The 22,478-nt window shown below is 44.5% G+C and overlaps 1 protein-coding gene across 1 annotated transcript in view; it reads left to right on the top strand.

Annotated features, from left to right (window-relative positions):
- The first annotated feature begins 6,863 nt into the window (after nt 1–6,863).
- NUAK1 (NUAK family kinase 1) overlaps nt 6,864–22,478 on the top strand; it is a 50,032-nt gene continuing 34,417 nt past the window's right edge. Inside the window, exon 1 of the mRNA XM_010196252.2 lies at nt 6,864–7,186. Within this exon, the coding sequence (XP_010194554.2) occupies nt 6,905–7,186 (282 nt within the window). The 5' untranslated portion in view covers nt 6,864–6,904. The remainder of the gene's footprint in view (nt 7,187–22,478) is intronic.

Here is a 22,478-nt window from a genome sequence, read left to right as displayed (position 1 = left end):
GTAGCCTTACCCTTGTATCTCCAAGAAAACTGGTTATGCATCCAATAGCTGTATGAAGAGAGTGATGCAGTCTACACACAGATCCACAGACCTCAACATCCAAACAAACATCTTGTGCAAAACATACTTTTGGTTTTCTTCATCACAGGCATTGGCGCAACCAACGCCACACAAAAGGCCACACAAAACCCACAACTGAGACTAGAATGCCATTCCTTGTAGGGTCTACTTGGTGGCTGTGATAACACCATTCGATTGGACTGAGCAGGAAATCCCAGAATCCTGGAGGGATGTATCTGCCCCATCTCATCTATGAGTCATCCAGGATGAAGGGGTCACGATGGCAAAAGTTCACACTTCCCCATTATGTTCCCATACAAACATGTCTGAGCGAAGGCCCCTGCAGCACGCAGCTCCCCAGTGCAGGCTGGCAGCCCCAGGCAGGATGCCCCAAGCCCATCAGCACCTAGACATCATTTCACTTCCCCCTCCCTCTCCTCTGACAGCCACATCCCTCCACCCTTTTCCGCCACAACCCACAGGCACTGCAGAAATCTGCCCGTGTTTATTAGTGAAGGGCTTGCGGTGGCAACCGCAGAAAGCTAAGGTTAAGCCACCTCACTGGCACACACCATTGTGCTGGGGTAGCTGGAGGTGATGCTTCGGAGAAGCTGTGTGTTTATGAGCTATGCCGAGAGCATTTGTTCCACGTGTGAGAGCTGGTAGTGGGCAAAATGGGCTGGGTGGAGATCTGGCTGCCTACGCGTGGTCTAGTGTGCTGATGGGCGTGATGCAGCCAGCCAGTCTCTCAAAATAAGGGCAAAATACCAGAGGCGGCGGAAGGGAGGGAGCTGAAGGCAAAGAAGGGAAGTGATGAGAGGAGGGGAGCTTACTGCTGAGTGACTTAATTACCCTTTTTTCACTTCATTTTCAGTTTGCATCGGTGAGATGGGCAATCCAGCGACCGCAGCCTGCCGCAATTCCCTGCTCACGACGATGAAAGCTGCAGTGTTGGTTTTCCTTATTACAGTCTGCTGATGTACGTGGCCTTTAATCCCAAAAGCATTAATGTGCAACGGGAGGGAGGGGGACTGATAGTTTGGACTGTATGGATCATTTATTTAATGAAAATAATATATAAACAGCAAAATAAACATGCCATCCCAGAGTTTTACTGAAAGAATGCCTAAACCGAATGAGAAACAGGAAAGCAACAGAAGGAGGAATTGTGTATGCTCAGTCCTTCTGGAAACCCTGCAACAGAAGAGATCCTCAGCCTTGGCCCCTCCATTTCAGTTTTCTCTACTGTATAGTTTGGGTCGTTTCCCCTCACTTCTCAGTGGTGCTGAATGCCCCAGTTTAACAACAGCACTGAGGAGTTCAGGCATCATGCAGAACTATTGAGTGTAGAAAAGCATATTTTACATTGATAAAATCATGAAACATAAGCATACAGGCATGCACACGCATATGTAAGCATGTAAATGAATTTTCCGATCGGGAGATAGAAATGGTATCATTTGTGCTATGGATACTCCAATTAAACACACCAAGTAATAACCAGTATTACAAGGAAAAATGGTAACATTATCATTGTCTAAATTCTCAGTGAAAGACACTGAAGCAAAAGCTTGAGGCTTGGAAATGGAAATGGAATTTTAAAAGACACATTTTTATGGACACATGGCTCCTTTCCTTTTGAAAGCCTTATACTCTTCTAAAGAACTCCAGCCTAAATTCCAGAGTCCTCTCCTAACAGACTTGCAAGTGTTCCTCAGTTTCCTCATTACCCATAAAGCGCTGTAGTGGGTCTAGGGTCCAGATTCAGAGAGCTTAGCTCCACCTAAGTTTCTATATCTCCTATTGTGTGGACATCTCTGATGTTTGGACAAGATACCATTCTGTGATTCTGTGATCTCAAGAGGCCTAGAAGCAATCAAATAACAAGAGGAGATACATGAGTCTAGATGGGAGTTAGAATTTCTGGGTGCTTGACCATTCATTCACAGTATCCATTACCTGACTGAAGCATTGTTTAAAAAGTGAACTGATATCAGTGGGATGCAAACAAGGCACAACTCAGAAGACCATCACTTGTCAAGGTAAAGTTTTTTATATGGCTCACTACAGAGAAAATCAGCGTTACAGTCTTTACCCCGAACTTGCGTGACTCCTGTAATTTTCCTAAAGCATGCAATTTCAAAGATTGGATGCGATCTGCCAGGGCAGACAATATGCAGATACCTGCTGCAGGAAACAGATGAGTGCCAGCAGCCTCTTTCTGAAGGATAATCCCCATCACTGAGCGGAACACATTAACATGCTTTCACTCCATCAGATCAAAAAGCTCTCTCTCAGCAGGTACTTATGCAGAGGAGAAAGTCCCATCGGATGGGGGGGGGGGGGGGGGGGGGGGGCGGACGTCCTCTGGTTTCACCTGCCAGCATTTTCCAAATATTTGCAGTTAGATCATCTGTAGATTCGCAGACAGGACAATGCTGAGCACTTCAGCATACGCCTCTGCTTAGCCTGATCATCAAGCATGAGCAGTCACAGCAACTCAATTGACTTTAAGCCTGTGGTATGTATTTCTCCACATACAGACCAGAGTTCAGCAGAGGGGACTGAAACCTAAGCAAGCAGCACATCAGTGTCAGAGAACACAAGTGTTTTGCAACGTGGAGTCCCTTTAGCAAACAATTCTCCTCTTTATCTTACTTATGCTGTAGGAAATAGTGAAAGAAGGTATTCCAGCTCTGCAACAGCCCCCTGGAAGATGACCTTTATGAGAGTGCTAACAATACCGCCGAACATTTCCACAAGTGCTGTGGAGCGCTAATGAGCAAAAAGTCTTTTTGAGTACAAATGATACCATCTCACCAGATTCAGCTGCAATATACATAATTGTTGCACGGAAAGTATTTGGCCTCGGTTTGTAAAATAACTATTTATATCTTTTAGATACACAGGTTTGGATGTTTTGTTTTGTTTTTAATTTAGATAAATACATGGAATGAATTAACACCAGCTCCATGAATCTTCTGTCTCTATACAGGTATTGTAGACTTTCTGAGGAGACTTAAACGTTTGACTGAGAGCTATGAAGCCACTGCTTTGTTACCTGGGGTGTCTCTACACCAGGTAACTAACAATTTGTGTGGCTTTGAAAGTTGATGGCAAAAATTGATCCTGCAAATGTACTGAGTTTCATGATAAATTTATATTGCACACATGCTTCAGTCTTTTAGGACCGTTTTCCAAGTCACTACTATGTATGGGAAGGTAAGCCAACTAAAACCAGAGGCTTCACCATTGTTGTTGTGATTATCTGTATAGTTTAGATTCGATACACCCTATCCTCTTATACTGTTTTGCAAGTTGGAGCTTAATCCTATTTCCTTTGAAGCTGGCTAGCAGATATCTGCTGGTTTCAATGGGAGGATAATTCCTTTTTTTTTTGGTGAATAAGGAAAAGCATTTATGTATAATAATACTGTCAGAAATGAAGAATTCCCTCGTGGTGTCTATAAACTCAGAGAGCTGAAATTCTCACCAAATGTTTATTTCCGAGACAATGAAACACTGCATGTTTTATGCTGACATGAACAGCTAGAATGATGCAAATTGCTCCCAAAAGTAACTATTTAAGATTTTCTGTGTCCACTCTAATGCTGTCTTGCCTTCCCTCTGTGATTTTTACTTCTTAGTATTCTGGCACCTGTTGTGAAGGATGCTGGCTTAGTATTTGCTCTAGTGTGTTTTATTCCTGTAGTGACAAACATAATGCTGATGGGGAGCCCAACAACGTGATAAAAATTAAAAGGCAATATCTCTCTCTATATGCCTGTGACACACTCAATCATATGTATACCTTTATCTTTATTTTAAATTCCTATTGCTCTTACATATGAGCACAGAAAGTTTCTTGTGTCCAGGTTGAATTTATGCATTTAATTTGCTTAATGCCCCTGGATTCATGTTTAAGAACATGGACATTTAAGAGGAAAAGTGTTATTGCTAATGCTACCTCGTACCCGTGCTTCTTCCATTACAAACTTGGCATTTTTCATTTTGGAGCTTCTGGTATTTTATTATGCCTTATATCTCTCCAATCATAATATACAGCAATGATTCATAGCATATTTCCTTCTGAAACTAGTGATGTATGCTTCCGAGCAGCTAGAGGAGAATACTCTTGGGAATACTAACAACGCTCACGAGTATAACGTACTGAAACCTATTTTCATCACTGGCATTCATGCTTTTCAGCTATTCAGGAGCCATAAAGGACCTCCATATAAAAGGTTATACTGAGTTCCAGGCTGAAGGGAGATTCCAGACAGACAACCATAGCTGCCTCTGTAGGGACCGAGGCATTTCTGGCACAGATCAGAGCAGGACCCAGGCTGCTTTCAACTGCGATGGGACAGGACATGCAAAACCACTGGGCAGTTCTTACTGTCATCTTGACAGATTGCCTTACCCTTGGCACTCTGTAAGATGCAGACTCTGATTTAATCTATTTAAGTGAAGTTGCACTGAGGTGAACACAAGCCAGGACAATTTTTTCACTTCTCCAGGCAGTCAAGGGCACCTCTCCTGCTCTTTGTGGTGCCAGCCCCTCTCCTAACTCCTTCCTGCCTCATTGCTGCTGCATCCTCATCCCAATGTAGGGCCAATCTCTACATTCAGTGGATCTGCCCTTCCTCCCTTCACGTGGATGTTTCCTGGGGCATCCCCTCCATTTGAGAAGAGCTACCTAAATGAGTTTCAGATTGGGGGCACTGAAGGAAGCAGACATAGTAGCAGATCTCCCTCTCCTGTATGTTCAGGTATTGCTTTATTCTGTGCCAGCTGTGGGGAACGGAATGGTGCTTCAGAGCACTAAAATAAACTAATTAAAACATGAAAGCTGCCAATGGAGACTTGTTTCTTACAAAGAGGAGGCCACAGAATTTTTGTCCTTTCCACAAATAAAATAAAGGGCTAAGGATGACACAGATTTGTTGTTTGGTTTGGGTTTTTTTTTTGCTATGTTAACAAAGTGAGGCTTCCCTTTCTGCTTTGGAGTAGCCAGTTTGTGGTGCAGTCTGTGATAGAAATGTTACATTTCATGCTCCAAGGCTGAAGCCAGTATCAAGCTCCAAAAGAACAAGAATCCAAAACAGGAGGAGTTATTTCTGAGCACTGCAGGATTCTTTCTGTCTTCTTCAACCCATGCAGGAACACAGTACTGAACTCAGCAGACTCACCTTGAGCCAGTTCTGCCTGAACATGGTGAGGTGGCAGTTACAGAGAAACTTGTGTTTTCAAGATCATCAAGTGAGAGGGGCTAAAGCTGCAAGCTCGGAGCAGTGTGTTCACTGTCTCAGGAAGAAACTTTGAGGATGTCCAGCTTTATAGGCTGGCCCAGTGGGCTAGAGGAACCAAACGGGAGTCCTCACCAAAGCAGGTGCCTGAGTATCACCCTACTACCTCGATGCCCCAGAATAAGTTACCTCTGGCAAACCTGAGCCCTCGCAAGAGCCAGGAAGTTAAATCAGCTAAACACACACACCAGCTTCTGTGTTAATACTCCCCCAGCAAGACGGAGGGATGAAGTTACTGGCTTCTAAAATTCTGCACCTTGACATTGCTGTGACCATGAAGCTGAACCCAGGATTTCAGGTCTGTGTGTTATCCTTGCAGATAATCCCAGCTGTAACCTGCACGTTAGGGATAGTCAGTGGGGAAGAGATGCGGAGCCAGGACTTGCACATGAAGACCTTTGCAAACGGTCCAGCAAACGCACTACTACTGGAGCATGTTAAAATGGTTTCACTCCATGTAAATTTCCCACGTCTGCTACAAGAGACCATCTGTCTTCTCTGGCCACGGCCTTGGAGGTGGTGGCTTCTTTTCTAAAAGAAGCATCCGATCTGTCTTAACTCTGGCAACAACTTATCTGCCTGCATTAGTTTAAGTTTTCAACTTGTCTGTATGAAAAGAAATAACCATCTTTATGGTAAAAGCGTAAACTTGATGCATTCATTTGCATTTCAAAGATCACAAAAACAGAGGTGAGGGGTCCCTCAGCTCTATATCTTGGCAACGAATTGCATGTCAACCGCAGCAGGACTTAAACCTGAGCATGTCTCTTGCAGGCGAAAATCTCCTGGAGCAGGCAAACAGTGCCTGCCATGCCAAGGCCCGGCAGCAGTTGGGTGCGCCCGCCCTGTCCTGCCAGTTCCAGTCCCATGGAAATCCTACAGGAAACTCTCTCTTCTATGGCGGATGGGGAAAATTACGCTTTTCTGGAAAAAACTTTCCAGACCTAAATGTGGCTCAGGGTCAGTCGCGGTCCGGCCTGCCCTCCGCGCACCCCCGCGTACGCCCGGGCTCTGCAGGTGCACACGCCGGGCCCGTGGGGCTGGAGTCTGCCCTCGGCCTCGTCTCAGCCCGGCCCCGCAGAGGCCGTGGGGGCTCTGCCGCGCGGCTCGGCGGCCGTGGCTGAGGCAGGCCGCCCTCCCCGCCTCGCCGCGGGGCTGCCCCGCTGAGCCACCTTTCAGCGGGCCGGCAGAGCCACTGTGGAGGCCCGGCTCCTGTTCGCACAAAGGATGGTCCCAGCCGCAAGCACCGACCCCCGCGAGCCCGCCGCCGCCCGACCCTCGGCTCTGGGGGCGGTGCAGCGCGGCCCGGCCGGGGAGGGGCGGGACGAAGGGGCCGCCCCCGCCTGTGCCGCCGGCGAGGAGGGCGGTGGGGAAGGGGAGGGGAGCACGGGGCGCCACCGCCCCCCCCGCCCTCCGCGCCGCGCAGCGCCCCGCCCCGCCCCGCCGCGCCCCATGGTGCCGGCGCGGGCGCGGGGCCGAGCCAGAGGCTGCGAGGCTTGGCGGGGCGCTCACACCCGCGCCCGCCGCCGCCGGGCATGGAGGGTGTTGAGGCGGCCGCCCGCGGCAGCAGCAGCCCCGCGCAGCCCCGCTGCTCCTCCGGCGGCGGCGAGGCGAAGGCGGTAGCGGCAGCGGCCATGGAGGAGCCGCTCGGGGAGGCTCCGTCCCCAGAGGTAACGGCCGCAGCGAGGAAGCAGCAGGGAGTGAAGCGGCATCACCATAAGCACAATCTGAAGCATCGTTACGAGCTGCTGGAGACCTTGGGCAAAGGCACCTATGGCAAAGTCAAGCGGGCCATCGAGAGGTTTTCTGGCAGAGTGGTAAGGCAGGCAGAGGGGCTTCTCCTTGCTTATTTCTTGCATATATGTATGTATCTATCATTTTGCTTTCCATCGCCTGCTTGGGAATGGAGCCGGCTGGGTGCATTTCCCCAGGGACCCGTTCGGAGGGAAGCCAGTCCGTGTGCGGAGCCGGCGTGTCCTGGGGAGGCAGGAGCCTGGCGTGGCCGCTGCCCGCGGGGACCCAGGTCCGCTCCAGCCCCCGGGAGTGGGTCAGCATCCCACCCATGCCGGCGGAGCCTTCGGTTACAGGGCTTTGTTTGGGATGCAAATCATACAGAGAAACTTTTTTTCTGGGGTGAGAGTGGTGGTAACACATCGGTACCTTTTAAAAGGATGTGTTGTTATTGGAAAAATAAGGTGGCTTATCGTTTTTGGTTTGTTTTTACATGCGGGTCCACTGTGAACAGTTATTCTTTCCCCACTGGAAATTCACGGTTTAGAGAAACCTGTCACATCCCCCAGCTAACCAAAGCTACTCACAAATTACTGTCAGAAGGGAAAACGTTTGGTTCTCTGGTTAAAAATGCCGTGATTCAGTCATAGTTTTGTGACCTGAACTTTGCTGACACCTAAAAAAATTGCAGGGACTGCAGCCCAGCCCTACTGGTTTTTACGATCCGTTTCACCGCTCAGCGGTGCGGGCTGGCTCGAGACTTCAAGCGGCCCGGAGGTTGTCCAGCAATAACTCAGCTTCAGCATTTCCTCATTGGTGCAGTGCTCCAGCCGGGTGCAGAAATGCGATTGAAGAAATGTGCACAACAGTCGGAGTTATTACCATTTTTTCCTTCCCTGAAATATGTAACTATTCACGGAGGGCAAGCGAATGGGACGCAGGCATTGCATTAAGGGTTGACCAGAGAGATAGATGGTTCTCTAAAGAGATCTTAATGCTGATTTTCATATGAAGTAGACTAATTGAGTTTTCGCTAGACTTCATCTAAAAGCAAGACATTTCCCTAGCGACGTTACAGGTTTTTGTCTCGTTTATCTTCCCTTTCGGTTGCCTGGAAGCTGAACGCGCACCCAGAGGCAGAGGCAACTGTGGAATGGAAAATGAAATTGCAGATGCTATGGCTTTAATAAGGGACACTTACTTTGCAACCGAATATCCTTGTGTCAACAGTGAAAATGAGAGTTTCAGCCAAGTTGTAGAGTCATATCATGTATGCTTTCAGTTTATTAGCTCATTTGGGGGCTGGCTGAAGAGAAACCAGAGATGGACATCTCTGCACATGCTCACTCCAAGTCCATGATTTTTAAAGTTTGCTGTCTTGGCCGTTTTACAATTTCAGGCTAATAAAAGCTCCAGGGCCATGTTATATACTATTATTTTGTACGTTATCAGATTAGTTTGGGGTTACATTACAAAGTGTAGTAGAGAAGCAAATACAATACCGTCACCTTTTTTGTATCTACCAAGTCTTTTTAAAAAGGTGGGTTTGATGTAAGTGAGATTTGGTTTTAGGAAGGGCCCTCACAGAGGAGAGGGCATAGCATAGACGTGTATCTCCTCTAAATTAACAGACTAGGTCTTTCTGTGTTTTGCTAACTGTCAAGCACTTCATCTGTATTGCTAAGGATACTTGGATGATACAGTCTGATCTGCATTTGTATGGCTAATGACGTCTTGAAATGGGGGGGGGAACTCAGAATACGTATGCAACAAAAGTTACACTTGCTTGATCAGTTGGTATGCAGAAGCTAAACAAATCCTTACCAGGGTGTGAGTTTTATACTGTAGTAATACAAGCCTTGGCGTGTGGCACTTCATAATTATTAACTACTTTGCAGGCGAGTTCTGGTGTAACGTGTCCGTTTGAACTTTAACATCTGTGCCTGTATGTAAAATATCCACCTTTTGTCTGTTTACAGAAGAAAAGCAGGTTGTCAGCAGTCCAGCCAGACCTAAGCGAATGGAAAACGCTGCTTGTTTTCTGACAGTTCCCTTGTCTGGCTGTTGCAGTGAACACCGACTGCTTTCTGTGGGTGAGATGAGATCACTGACAGGACGACTGATCAGAGAGGGGCAGAGTTTTCCTTCAGTTTCCACCACTACTCCCCCCACCCCTTTTTTACTCCCTCTCCTCTCCTTGGTTGGTATTGTTGGGCAGTGTTTGTTTGCAGCGTTCGTTGGCAGGGGATGCGCAGAGCGAGCGATGTGATGCGGTCAGCCCCATCTCTTGCACCATATCCAATGCCAATCGTCTTGCGACTGGCATCTAGGTAGCAAGAGTCCCAAGGTCGCTGTAGCCCAGTCTGTTTGCTTCCTATTCTGCTACTGGTTTAGCTAATAATTTTTTTCTTTACTTGGCAGTAAGCAGGTTATTTGGAGCGGGATGGCAACAGATTGCAAAGCCGGACTTTGGCAGTGGCATTGTATTCCAAGTCATCGGCCTTGTCCGAGAGATTCTCCTGTTTGGCCTTTCTGTTTCTCTTGTCTGTTAACAGTCTCCTCAGCTGTGCAGCATTTCATAAAGATATCTTTTCATAGGAAACACAAACTTTGCATTTGTCATCGTCGGTATAAATAGAGAGCTTAGGGGAGAAATAGAAATTGGCAGGTTTGAGTTATAATGAAGGAAAACCAAGGTGAGAGGACAGTTCCATCCAAGGTACAGATGTGATTTAGTCCTTTGCAATTAGACATCAGGGACAGGATTTCTGTAGTAGTAGTGTTTGGCACTTATTAACAGGTTGCAGGTTTATTCCAATTGTTAGTTTGTCTTTCCTCTTGGGGGAGTGCGATCATAAAGCTTCCTGCCATAAAGCTCCAGAGTAGACTGTACGATACGTTTAGTTTGGTTTTGGAGACAGCTTCTGCAAATGTGTGTGTTAGTTACCACAGTGACTACAGACAGTATTGCGTACTGCACAAAACGGTTACAATATTGCCCACTGCATGACGTATGAGGTGCCAGATTTTGCCAGCAAGGTTTCCTTCATTAGTACTGGCTCAGTATACACTGTTTAACTTAAAGATATTTTAAATTAAGGCACCTGTTAGTAAGTGTAAGGATAAAGAGATGATATCACAAGCCTGTGAAGTAACACTCATGTTGACATTTCTGTGGGTGTTTCTCCACTTGTCATCTTGCACATGTTAAACCAAAGAACTGAGCTTTTGTTCATGTTATGTAGTCAACGTTTGTTAGCCAAGAAAGGCTACAGTTACACTTATGTCAGCCTTAGATAAGTTGTGTACTGATCACCTCTAGGCAATCCCATGCATGGTGTCTGAAGATGATAGATGCTGCTGGGTTCTTCTTGATATTATACAGAAAGCAGTGCCTGGATACAAAAATGCAATACTATTAACTACAGTTAATGTTAGTAAAGGAGCATGTAGCTCTCTCAAACATGGAAGGCACCAGGGAAAGCTTAGTTAGTTGTCCTGGAGCACTGCTTGCACAGTTCAACCCAGAGGTTCAATACCCTGCCTGGTTCACAGCTCCTTGTGGGTATTCTCTGGCAAGGTGTTTTGCTGTTTGCTTACTCTTCCACCGCTGGACTTGCAGCTCGCTAACATTGCTGATTGTTACAACTTGAGGCATCCTGTATTACCTCTGCTTCCTTTCTATTGCCATCTCTCCTCAGCAGAGATTTTGCCGTTTGCAAAAGCCAAAAGCTTTTCTTCCTTTCTCTCCTTGGGCTGCACTTAGGAGGCGATGTGGAGTAGCTGCAGGGGCCTCCCCTCAGTCTTCACCTCCTTCTCTCTTCCCGGGAGCCGGGATATCTTTTCTTCCTCCTCACCAGCAGGTGGAGGAAGCACTATTCTCCTCCAGCCGTTGCTACAGAAAGTTAATTACTTTGGGAATTGATGACAAGCTGCAGCCCAACATGAAAAACAGACATGCGGTGCATATTTGTGCAGGCATCTCACGTGTGGTAATGCATGTTACTTATCTCTTTTGCATAGAAGTGCAAGTAGAAAGATGTCACTAAACAAAATTGATTTCTGAAATAAAAGCTTGTAAATATCCCAGACTTTAGAGCAACAGAAATGTTTGGAGTTGTGAGCCCAGTGAAAATCTTTGCTTTGAAACAGCTCTGCTTCATGATGCTTTTGGAGAGTGATGTAGGGTTTTTGAAACCCTGAAGCAGCAACAGATTACATGAAATATTACCTTTGCTTTGCTGATTGTCTTTCTTCTATCACTACAAAACCAAAACATGAATACCAACAATGACAGCTCTGTCATGTCGGTAGTTAAGGCCTTGTTGACCACATGACTGTTTGTTTATTTGTGGTGTGGTTTTTAAGGGTTCCAAATAACAAGATGATAACATGCTTGTGGGTCACTGAGGACAGTGAAAGCCAGGTGGAATGTTTGTGCCAATTCTCATGTCTGCTTTGCTGATACTATAAAAAAAATGTTGGTATCTCTCTCTTCCTCTTATGCACATGAATTCTCTTCTCTCTTATCTTTAATGACATATTCTTTTTTTTTTTTTCCTGAGAACTTCTGCTTCAGTGCACCTGGGTCACTACTTAATACTGATTTTTATCTTGATCTCACAGTGTGCATCTTAAGCAAGACAATGTCCAAATCTGATGCACAACTGTTTATTTTTTCTTAGGTTCTTTGTTGTTTTTATTAAGATATCTTCCTTTATTGCAGACACCAGTGGAAGCGTCTACGCAGCACTGCTGGGATGTGAGGTGCTTGTACAGTACTTTGCACAGTGGGATCCTGATTTGGGAATGTGGCTTCCACAGCTATGATCATACACTTGAATAATAGTAACAATGGCTTGTATCACTACCCTGTTTTATAAATGAGAAAGAAAAACTTGTTGATTAAAGCCAAAATCATCATAAATATCAGCTAGTTTTGATTATGCGAACTAATACCTGATTTTTCCAGACATGTATGTAATAACATTATGTAATAACATTAGGGTCCTCTGGATGACAGCTTTTCCCTGCAGAGCTCATTCTCTCCTTCCTCCTTGGCTCTCTCTTTACCCTGGGCTTTTGTCCCTGTGTGACGTTCAGCTACGGTCTCCATTCCTGGCCCTTTTGTACTCCACTTGTGTTGCTGCTTCTTGCTTTGTTCTGTGTGCCAGCGCTGTGACCCGCTCAGAAAGCACTGCCTTGCCCCTCACTTCCGAGCTGTGAGCTGCCAGCAGAATCAGTACAGCCAGTGTTGGGTGCTGTGTACACCTCTCCTGCCATGCAACCCTTGCCTGAGGCCAGAGGTTCCTCAGTGGAAGAGGGATTCTTGCAAAATATACTGCCAAATGCTTATTTATTTGTTTACTTAAGATGTGCAAACTGAGTTCTTTTAGGGATTCATAATGTGACTAAATCCAGACAAGGTTTTCACAGTGCTGAAGGCATGTTAGTGAAACTCAGGTCATCCTTTGTAAAAATTGTACCAAAACATGCATGGAAATTCTAGATCTGGAAAGAACAGAAGTTGGAAAGAGTTTATGGGCTTGAAAATAGTTTTGCTGTGAATTTGTTATTTATTTCACCCATAATAATTAGATGTGTTCTGAAACTCTGGTTTGAAAAAAAAGCAAAAATCAACACACTGAGTTTGGTGTAAGTCACAGTGAATATTGTGGGCTTGTTACAATAGGAATTGCTACTTGGTTGTATGAAATCACCGCCAGTCTTCACGTAAACACTTGTGTAACTGAAACGCCAAAGGAGATCTGAACATCAAGGACTGCAGACAGAAATAAATGATTTGCAGCATGCAGGTCATTAGAGGAAAGGCACTAGTACTAAATACTTATTTTCTGCACTGCGAATTCCTGTTGGGGAAGCAGGTTTATGGTTCAATGGTATGAAAGTCTGAATGAATGACTAGTCAGTAAGGGATCATCTGAATGCGTTAGCTTGTCAAATCTTTTACCAAAGTAAAGGACGGTATGTTCTTTTGAAGCTTTGAGTGGACATCCAGTGATACTCCTTCAATGATCTTGGACTCTTACAGGTGAAGAAATTAAAAGTTTCTGAGAGACTGTTGCTTCTCCCTCTTCCCCCACTGTTGTATTGAACAATTTTGGGCAGATCAATTAACTTCCCTGGTTCTCAGTGTACCCCTTTCTGAAGGTATACTACTTAATATAGAGAAGTTAGACTAATTAACAGGGCACACTTTGGTCTGATACATACCTAGTATGATCCCTCTAAATGTGAAATTCACAACAGAGTTTGAGCCAATGTTTAAAATGCAGCCTTCAGCTAAAAACACTATAAAATGCTTAAACGTTATTACAAACGGTTTCACAGCACCACATGCTAGAGAGCACAACAGAATGGGAATTGCTTGTACAAAGTATTTCATTAGATATGGCTAAAATATACTGCATTTTTTGATGGCATGTGTTCTAAAAATTACTATTATTTTTTAAGAACCGCAATGTGGATTTGCCATGTGGAGACAATTATTGTATATATTGTAGTTTGGGGTCATACATGTTGAATGAAACCGTGTGGAATGTGTAGTTCTTGCGAGCAGTTGTTTATTTCTTACAGAATTGTAATTGTAGTTAGTCTGTGTTTTGTCTGGTAAATAAATAACTAGAGAGTCTTTGCTGGAGTGAGGAATGGGAAGGAGACACGTGATGGTCATGGTGGTGCCAAGGAAGAGAGCTGAATGCAGGCTGAAAACCCATTCCAGGTATGTCAGCCTCGAACACCAGCAGGTCAACCTGTGTACAGTCATGGTAATCCAAATGGAGAGCATATGAGACGTATTCCCAAAGCCCACATACCAGGGATTTGGAAATTGGCTGCTGACCTTTGCTTTGATGTGGGCATCTCTCTGGCTCAAGTCTCTACCTCCTGTACTGTGCTTATGTACCCTCTAAGTGCATGAAACAGGATGCTCAGGCCAAAGCACCTCCTCTTACTGTGCAACTGTGCTCCTCTCAGCAGGATGCTGTTGTTCATGCTCATTGCCACCTTGTTCATTCTTCCTGTGTAAAGTGGGACCAAACAGTATATTTTCTGCCGTAGCCCTGGATAATTCTCTGAAACTGGAAGTGCAGGTTTGGCTCAGGGCATGAGGTGTCATAGGAGCTTGCAGCATGAATGGCAAGTGGTGGTGGCAGGTGCCAACTCCTCCCCTGGGCAGAGTGGCCAGAGCCTCAACAGCTCCTGACCTTGGCAAGGGTAGAGGCTGCTGCCAGTCCCCAGCTCTGGTGTACAGTTTTAATGGATTGCATGCCACCAGCGATGGGCATGCTGTTGTGGGAGACTCTTAACCTCCAGAGTATTGATTTTTACCTCTTCTTGCCTCCTGTGTTAAGTCATGATTTGTCCCTAGATCATCCAGCTATGCACCAGACACTTTATAGAAAAAAACTCTTGTCATTAGCCCTGATGGGTTGATGTACTTGGGATAGTTGGTATGTCAGAGGAAATGTCTCAGATGAAAAAGTCTCTCACTAAATATGCAAATGCTATTTGTCAGCATTTCCCTCAAATATCTTCCTGCAGATGTGAGTACCATGTGTGTCCGTTTAATAAACTAAACTCAAAATAATTTCCACTTTGCCAGATACATGGGGAATAGCTGGGGGAGGGGATGGGGAGCAAACTACAAAGCAAGGTAAAAACTGCATATGTGTGTTGTTATATTTGATGACCAATTCATTAAAGCCATAAGTGTATCCAGGCTTTCAATAGTGTTCTCCCGCTGTTGCTTCCTGTACTCCCTGGCTACAACATCGGTCTCTATGGCTCTCATTTTTCTTACCCACATGAAAGACTTTGAGCATCTGCAAGTTATGATTTGAGAAGTATCTGCTTTTAAACAGAATATATTTATCACTATGTCTTCACAGGCAACATAGTACGTTGTATAAATTAGGAGATCCTAGACCTTTGAACACTAGGGGGCTGGGTGAGATACTTTGTGAGTGTACAGTGTCTGGCCATACCCATCAAACATCCTGGACCCACACCAAAAATGCCAGATGTTCAATAGATGTGGAGGCCCTCTCGTTACCTTTGCTGCATATTGCAGAGGAGGGAGGGAATGAGGTTGTAGCTGTCCTTTGATCTTGCACTATCTTACTGCTCTCATTTGAGCTCAATATTTTCTATATTTTGAACTAAATAGCATAGACCAACCCTCAATTCAGTCTGTTAAACTACTGCGTGGTGTAAATGCGTAGTATTCCCTAACTCCAAAGACAATGGGATTTGCTTCTAGCTCTAATGTTCTACGAGACATCACTCCTTAAAGTTGCTGCTGGCCCATGATGGAATGCAAGTCTTGGGTCTTGCTGAAGCATGAACTTCTGCAGGCTCTGTTCTTACCAATGAAGGAAAATAATAAAATACTTTATTGACTGGTTAATTTAAAAACCAAAGCAAAACAGCCACACAGCAGCAGCTATTGGAGCAGCAGCATCGGAGATCTTATTAACATTTACAAATATCTAAAGGGTGGGTGTCAGGAGGTTGGGACATCCTTTTTTTCTATAGTAGCTAGCAACAGGACAAGGGGTAATGGCATGAAGCTGGAACACAAAAAGTTCCACTTAAATATAAGAAAAAACTATTTAACTGTGCAGGTGACAGAGCAGTGGCACAGGCTGCCCAGAGGGATTGTGGAGTCTTCAACACCCACCTGGACATGTTCCTATGTGACCTGATCTAGGTTGACCTGCTACTGCAGGGGGGTTGGACTAGATGATCTCTAAAGGTCCCCTACCATTCTATGGGAAAAGGACTTGGCATGTTTGGAACCATCCCAGCTAGTTGCAAGTGAATGCAAAATCAGAAAATAAATTCAGTTTTTGTGATGTGTAGGTATTAAGAAGACAACTGAGGTTGCTTAGGTTAATGTGCAAACAATATAATTTGCCTGTTCATTTCTGGGTACCTCCTCAGTCTTCCCCTCTCTTTACTGGCATTTCCTACCTCACCTCAGCCACAGCTCTGCCGTGGCTGCCCAGGCCCTCTGCCACTGGGTCCTCTGGGGTGGCAGCCTGGAGAAGGGAAAGGTTTCCTGTGCCTTGCCTAGAGCTGCCTGCCTCCCTGATGAAGCATCGTGCTTGATGGGCTACTCTCTGTTGCCACACCTTTTTGGGGGACATTGCCCTGTGATAATCCCAGAGCCTCTCAGATGCCCTGGTCTAGTAGCTGGCATAGGAGATGATTTAAGCAGAGAGGCTGAAGGAGCCGAGTGTCTTTGTTCTGAATTCTAGTGTCTTGAGGGACTTGCAAGTATCCTAATGTCTCGCTGTGACAAGGAGCTGAGTCAGCATATTTAGGCTTAGAGCGCTACTGCCTTGAAATAAAGATGCTAGTTAAGAGATATTAGGTTTGAAAAAGATAAAAAAGTAAAATCAATGCTCCTGTGAAAAGATACTCTTCTAAGTTTGGAGACTAAATTTAGCCATTTATGGGTAGATGAGAAAGATTTGGATCCTGCTGTTGATGGAGGTCTCAAAGCCTCTATGGTGTGTTTCCCGTACACAAAAAGGCATTTCATCTCTGCTACAATTTCTAATCTCCATGAAATGCCTGATGGTGAATGGTGTCTCCCTTTATTTGATGTACAAGTGTTATTTTAAAAGTCATCATGAATATTTCTTTAATCACTCAAGGTAGTGATGATATTTGGATAAAAACAGCTGTTTGAGCCATGTGGTAACTAAACAATTGTTCCTTTATGTTAAACGGTGTTTTGTTGTGTGTTTTGTCCTTGATGCAAAAAGGTTAAGTCTATTCCACACAACTTTGACAGAGTAAGGTGCCAAAGCATTTGTTGAAAAAACAGTTCCTGAGGCACATGCTTGGAGCTGTCACTTATTTGTCTGTTTTTGCCGTCACGCTCTGCATCAAATCTTGTAGCTTGATGCTTGAAGGAGAGAAGGCCAGCCAGCCCCTTAAGTGGCCAGGGATGCCTGGGGGAGGGATGCCCAGTGCAGCACTGTGCTCAGCGGCTATTTCAGCAGGTTTATGCTACGAGGTGTTGTTTTGGCATGGGGGGAAAAAAAAGCCTTTGGGAGGTGGAGAGGGGAGAGTACAACCTTCCTGGCTGGTGCATAGTCTCACACCACGTGGCCTGGAGCATGACATAGCTGCGCTCCAGCACAAGATGAAAATGCCTGTAAAAAAACCTGCTGGAGGCAATACAGGCTTGCGAGACCTGTGTGGGGATACATCTAAGAAGTGTCCACTTTGCCCCCTTGGAAAGCTACATTTTTAACCAGGTCTATACCCGAGGCATTGTGTCTTTCTCACTCCTTTCCTTGTCGTGTTTATTCTTTTTGAGGTGCTGAAATGAGGTGAAATACCGATCTATGGGTTTAAGCCTCATCTCCTGTGGGAACTGGTTGTCACAGCTCTGCTTCAGGTGCCAAAGGGAGTGAGTGGTTTCCCTGAGGTTCATGCAAAAAGTCAGTGGTGGAACCATGAGAGATGAGGTTGACCATAACTCCAGCGCTGTGATGAGCCAAGCCAGTCATTGTGTGGATACAGCTGTCTCAGGAAGGTTGCTTGTAAAGTGAACGTCCTCTTGCATGGCTGTATTCACACCTTGAAGGGATGGTGTCAGTTTTTCAAAAGCCCACCAGCTGTTGTGTTCTTGAAGCCTTGTCACTACTGCGTGCCGCTGTTGGTCACCAGTTGGTACCACTTGGTCACCATTGTGTCCTTACAGCCTGGGAGGAATGAGAGCCTTCAGCTAGACCATGCAGTGCATTTACTTCCAGGCCAGGGACAAGCCATTTTTTTCAACAATAGGGTGGGGGTTTTTTCTTTTGTTGGAGAATTTTCTACCCACCTCTCTGTTGGACAAACAAATGTATTCTGCTCTCCTGTCTGGCATTTCATGATGAAAACGTGGTCTAATGGGACCTGTGAAATGCTTCATTGTAGGTTGCGCCTTGCTCATGAGGAATTCATGGGGCAGAAGGATTTCATGCTGCACTTGCCTTTCTTGGATGAAAGGAAAACTCTGCAGCCATGAATGTAGCTGGTTATCATTATTGGATATCATTACTCACTCACAAAACAAAAAAAACCCCCATATCCGCTGTGCTGTCCATGGGTAAAACGCTGCTCTCGGTTACATTAACACTGTTGTAAAGCAAAGAGTAGAGTTTGGTCCTTTGTTTCAATTGAAATATTGACTAAAGGCAAGGACTAAACAATACACTTGAAAGCGATTTGTGTTATTGTCTGAGAGAGCAGAGCTTGTATTTTATGAACTGGCTGATCATAAAGACAGCATAAATCATGTAAAGCATTCTCATTTACTTTTTCTTTTTTTCTTTTTGCAGATGGGGCTTGTAGAGTAGAGTTGCAGTCAAATGTCTGCTCCAGGATGTTTTAGTTGAACTGTGTGAGTCCATTAAACAAATGTAATGGCTTTTTGGAAAGAAGCACTGCGTGTTTCAAACCAAATGTTTTACATAGAGAACATCTGGGTAGTTCTGGGTGTTTGTATGTAGAGCACATCAGACAGCAGCCGTAGTGAGCTCAGCTGGGAGGTTGCCTGAGATGTAGTTGTAGGACACGACAGTTCAGTTGTTAAGGGGAATAATTCCTGTGAAGTATTGCCATAAACTGAATGTTTGGCACAAATAGCTCTATCTTTGTTTTACTGTACACCCAAGCTATTCTTCTTATCTGCCCAGCAAAACTCTAAAGGGTGTTTAAACAACTTTGTAAGTGTTGGCACCTCTGAGCTGAGACATGCGCATTAAAGCCAACTTGAGGAAGGCATTATTGTTAAAGGGAAAGGAAGCTTGCTCTGTTTTCAAGGAAGGGCTATCGATTCCTGCCATGGGCAATGCAACGTGAGTGAGTGATGAATGCAATATGTGCAAGTAGTCTGTGGGGTTGTGTTGGAAATGATCAGTGCTGCAGTGGTGTTGCATGGCGTTTCGTTGAGGAATTTGCAAATGCAAAACTGGTGAGATGCATGTAATTAGCCTGATATTAGAGTTTATTTGGGCTACTGGAAGAACTTTAACCAGGTTAAACTAAACAGCCTGCTTTTACTTCCCAGCATCAGAGGTAATACTTTTCCAGGATGGAAATCTTGAAAAATGCCTTATTTGGGAGTCTGTTCTTAAATTATTTCTGCAGTTTAACTGAGGAATGCGTGTTTCAAATGAGATTAAAGTTGTAATTTCCAGAGTAGCAATGCCGCTTCCCCTTTCAGGATTGTTTAAATAAAAAGTTAAACAAAGTGGGTTCGGCAGTCTCTTGCTCCAGTCCCTTGTGGACAGCAATTCACATTGCGCAGCACTGCTTTAATAGTCCTGCCCAGTCTGACATGATTTGTTGTATTTGCTGAGATGAATTTCTGGACCGAGCAGCGTGAGAGGGAATTGCTCCTCATTCTGAGGAAGGTGGTATGTCCAAGTCTGTGCGAAGGTCACTGGCAGGGTGAAGTGGGAAGCCTGTGCTGCTGCTGCTGTTGCACTACCTAACAGTTTTAGCTTTTGGCAAGGGGATCCCAGAAATCTGAGTGCTAACTCTCCCGTGTTCAACTGACTCCAGCCAAAACACGTGCCAAAAAAGGTGTTTGTGCGTGCTGAAGAAGGGGGCAACAGTCTTGGAGATCACAGGGTCTGAGGGACTTCTTAGCCAAAAGCTTTCCGTCTAGAAGAAAAATTGCTTTGCTGTTTCTCGCCTCCAAAGTTAACCCTCCTCATAACTACTTACAACTACTGCCTACAGTGTCTCTTCTAGCAAGGAAAGCTAGAATTACGCATTTAAGGCTACAAAACTGCTCGATTGCCAGCCAATTGTAGGAAAGCGTAATTCATTCCTCACCCTCTCATGTCTGTTCCAAGCCCAGCTGGCTGCGGGGTGCAAGAGTGTTCCTCTTCCTGTGTTACTCTCTCCACTGAGCCATTAGGGTGGCCCTGGTAATTTACTTTCAATAAATAGAAAGGAACAACAGGAGGTTCCTCTACCTTCAGGGGTATACATATTTCTGAGAAATGAGAGACGGATGGGGAAGAAACGTTAGCAAACTCCTTTCCTCCCTCCATAGCAATTCCACCACGTTCTGTCATAAATTCTGGGATGGTCCCTTCCAAAAAGGGACCATTAAATCGGCAACGTCCAGGCAGAACAATGTAATAATGAAGCGGTGCTTTTACAAAAACAAATTTAATATTGCAAAGTGATCTGCAAGCCCTGGAGCAAAATAACCTGGGTGAGGCTTTGATACACGTGATTGCCAATCTTTTTGTTTTCCAAGAGTGCTTTTCCAGATAGGATGTGGGTTTATGGTTCACTAGCTTCTCAACGGGAAGTGGCGTTTATATTTTGAGCCCCCTTATATCAATTTAGAAAAATATACTAGATATAGGTGCTTCTGATAGCACTGTGTCATTAACCCTTTCGTCTGTGCTGTTTACACACACCTGTGTACCTTCTGTGATGCAATCTTTGTGGCCTCCCATCCTTGTGCAATGAATCCCTGCTCATCAACATTAATCCAAAAGCCAAAGCTCTATAAACTCAACTTTAAATCCTCTTCACACTTTAAAATTCCATTGGGTTAATTGGGAATTTGAGGTGGTCAAGCAGTATGGTGTTGGGTTTTAATGAGCATTGTGGTGCCTGAAGGTACAGACGTTTCTTCAAAAGAAGACTCTTCCCAAGTTTTTCCTTTTATTATCATAATTCTCATGGTGAAATAGCACATCCCTTTTTTTCTTTGAAGGCCTGCAGAACCGGGAGAGCAAAATTAAAAGATCCACCAGATGACTTCACCTTTGTGGCAGAAGAGGCATTAAGAAGCTGTGCAAAGCTTTTTCAGCTGTTACCTTTTTTTTTTTCTCAGCAGTTCTGAGGCTTCTCTGAACTCACAAAAAACTTTAGTGAAAGAGACAGATTAAGAAAATTTAGTGAAAGTGAGAGAATAAGCGGAGTTACATTTATTTACCCACGAATTCCTCAAGCAGAATGTAACAGTGAATGAAAACGCGCTGTCAGGTGTCTCCTTGGGAAAAAAAATAGTTCTAAGAAAGAGTTCAAAGATGTGTAACTCTCTTGTTTAATGTGAATTACAGCCTTGCACTGATTTAGCACCTTTCACCTCAACATGTGCAAAATCGCTTTAGAGACTCTGGTAACTGCTGAGGTTACCATTATTTAGCAATTATTTAGTAGTACGTTGCAATAGTTTGCTTAGAGGGTGTGAATAACCCTATTTCCAATTTAAGTCATTGGAAGGAATTACAGAAGACCATGCCATTTTCAAACTAGAACTAGATCCAGGCACCAGGGCTTTATATCTCTCTTCTTAAGTAAGTCATAAAGGGTTTTTTGTAACCAAATAGCCAGGATCTTGGTTTTGCATTTCATCCCCAAATCAGTGCCTTGAACAGTGTGCACTCCTACTTCGGAGGATTATTTCAGTATGGTTCACTGCTTATTTACAATGAAAAAACAACACTGAATTGAAGTCCCTCTCTGCTGCCCCAGGTTAGCATTTTGCATTACATCAGTTGCTGTGGTAGCTGTGAGACAAAGCCTCAAAAGTAATGTGAAATGTGTCTTCCAGGTTTTGGAGGAGGAGTCTGTAATAGCCATGTAACACTGAGAACAGTAAACTTGGGGCTTGTGAATTCCTTCACTCTTCTTTAACCTGATTTGCCAGCAATTTAGTTAGTGTTAAACAGCCTGCACACAGACTTTCTGATGAACTAACACAGGATTCACTTCCAGTGACTCTTCCTCTTTTGCACATGTGCTGGATGGAAGTGGATCAATAATGATTGCACAATTCTAACCTTATTTAAACTATGATTTAAACAGACATAATAGAAACAGATGCTACCAAGTTTTTTCATACTTAAAAGTGAAGTCAGCTTTTTTTTTTCCCCCCAGTCCTTTTTTACAACAAAATTGTAACCTGGAAGAGGAGCAGTTAGAATTGTGAAATCCTAATTCAATGTAGCATTTGGCTTTAGTAAATGTGGAAGCCAAAAATAAACATCTGCTTGGCAGCTTCACCAGAAGTTAACTGTAAATGCAGTTTTCATCTTTTCAGTGAATGTGGCATTCAGCGCTGGTTAACATCTATTGAGGAGGAACCATCCATAGTTGAGGTTGTAAACCAGGTTTTTTTTTCCTTTTAATTACACTTCTTGAACCTCCATTGCCTCGGGGAAATCCCCTACCCCAGTTTCTTTCCAAATATAATTTTTTACATGCCAAAACATGACCTTCCCTTGAATGACTGAAGGTAGTTGGATGGGATATTTGTAAATTATTAGATTTTGGAAAAGAGATGGTCTTCCATCCATCTGTGCATGACAGCTCCAAAAC

Source organism: Colius striatus, chromosome 1 (genome assembly GCF_028858725.1).
Source record: "Colius striatus isolate bColStr4 chromosome 1, bColStr4.1.hap1, whole genome shotgun sequence".
In the NCBI taxonomy this organism is placed as follows: Eukaryota; Metazoa; Chordata; class Aves; order Coliiformes; family Coliidae; genus Colius; species Colius striatus.
This window is presented reverse-complemented; position numbering and strand designations above follow the sequence as displayed.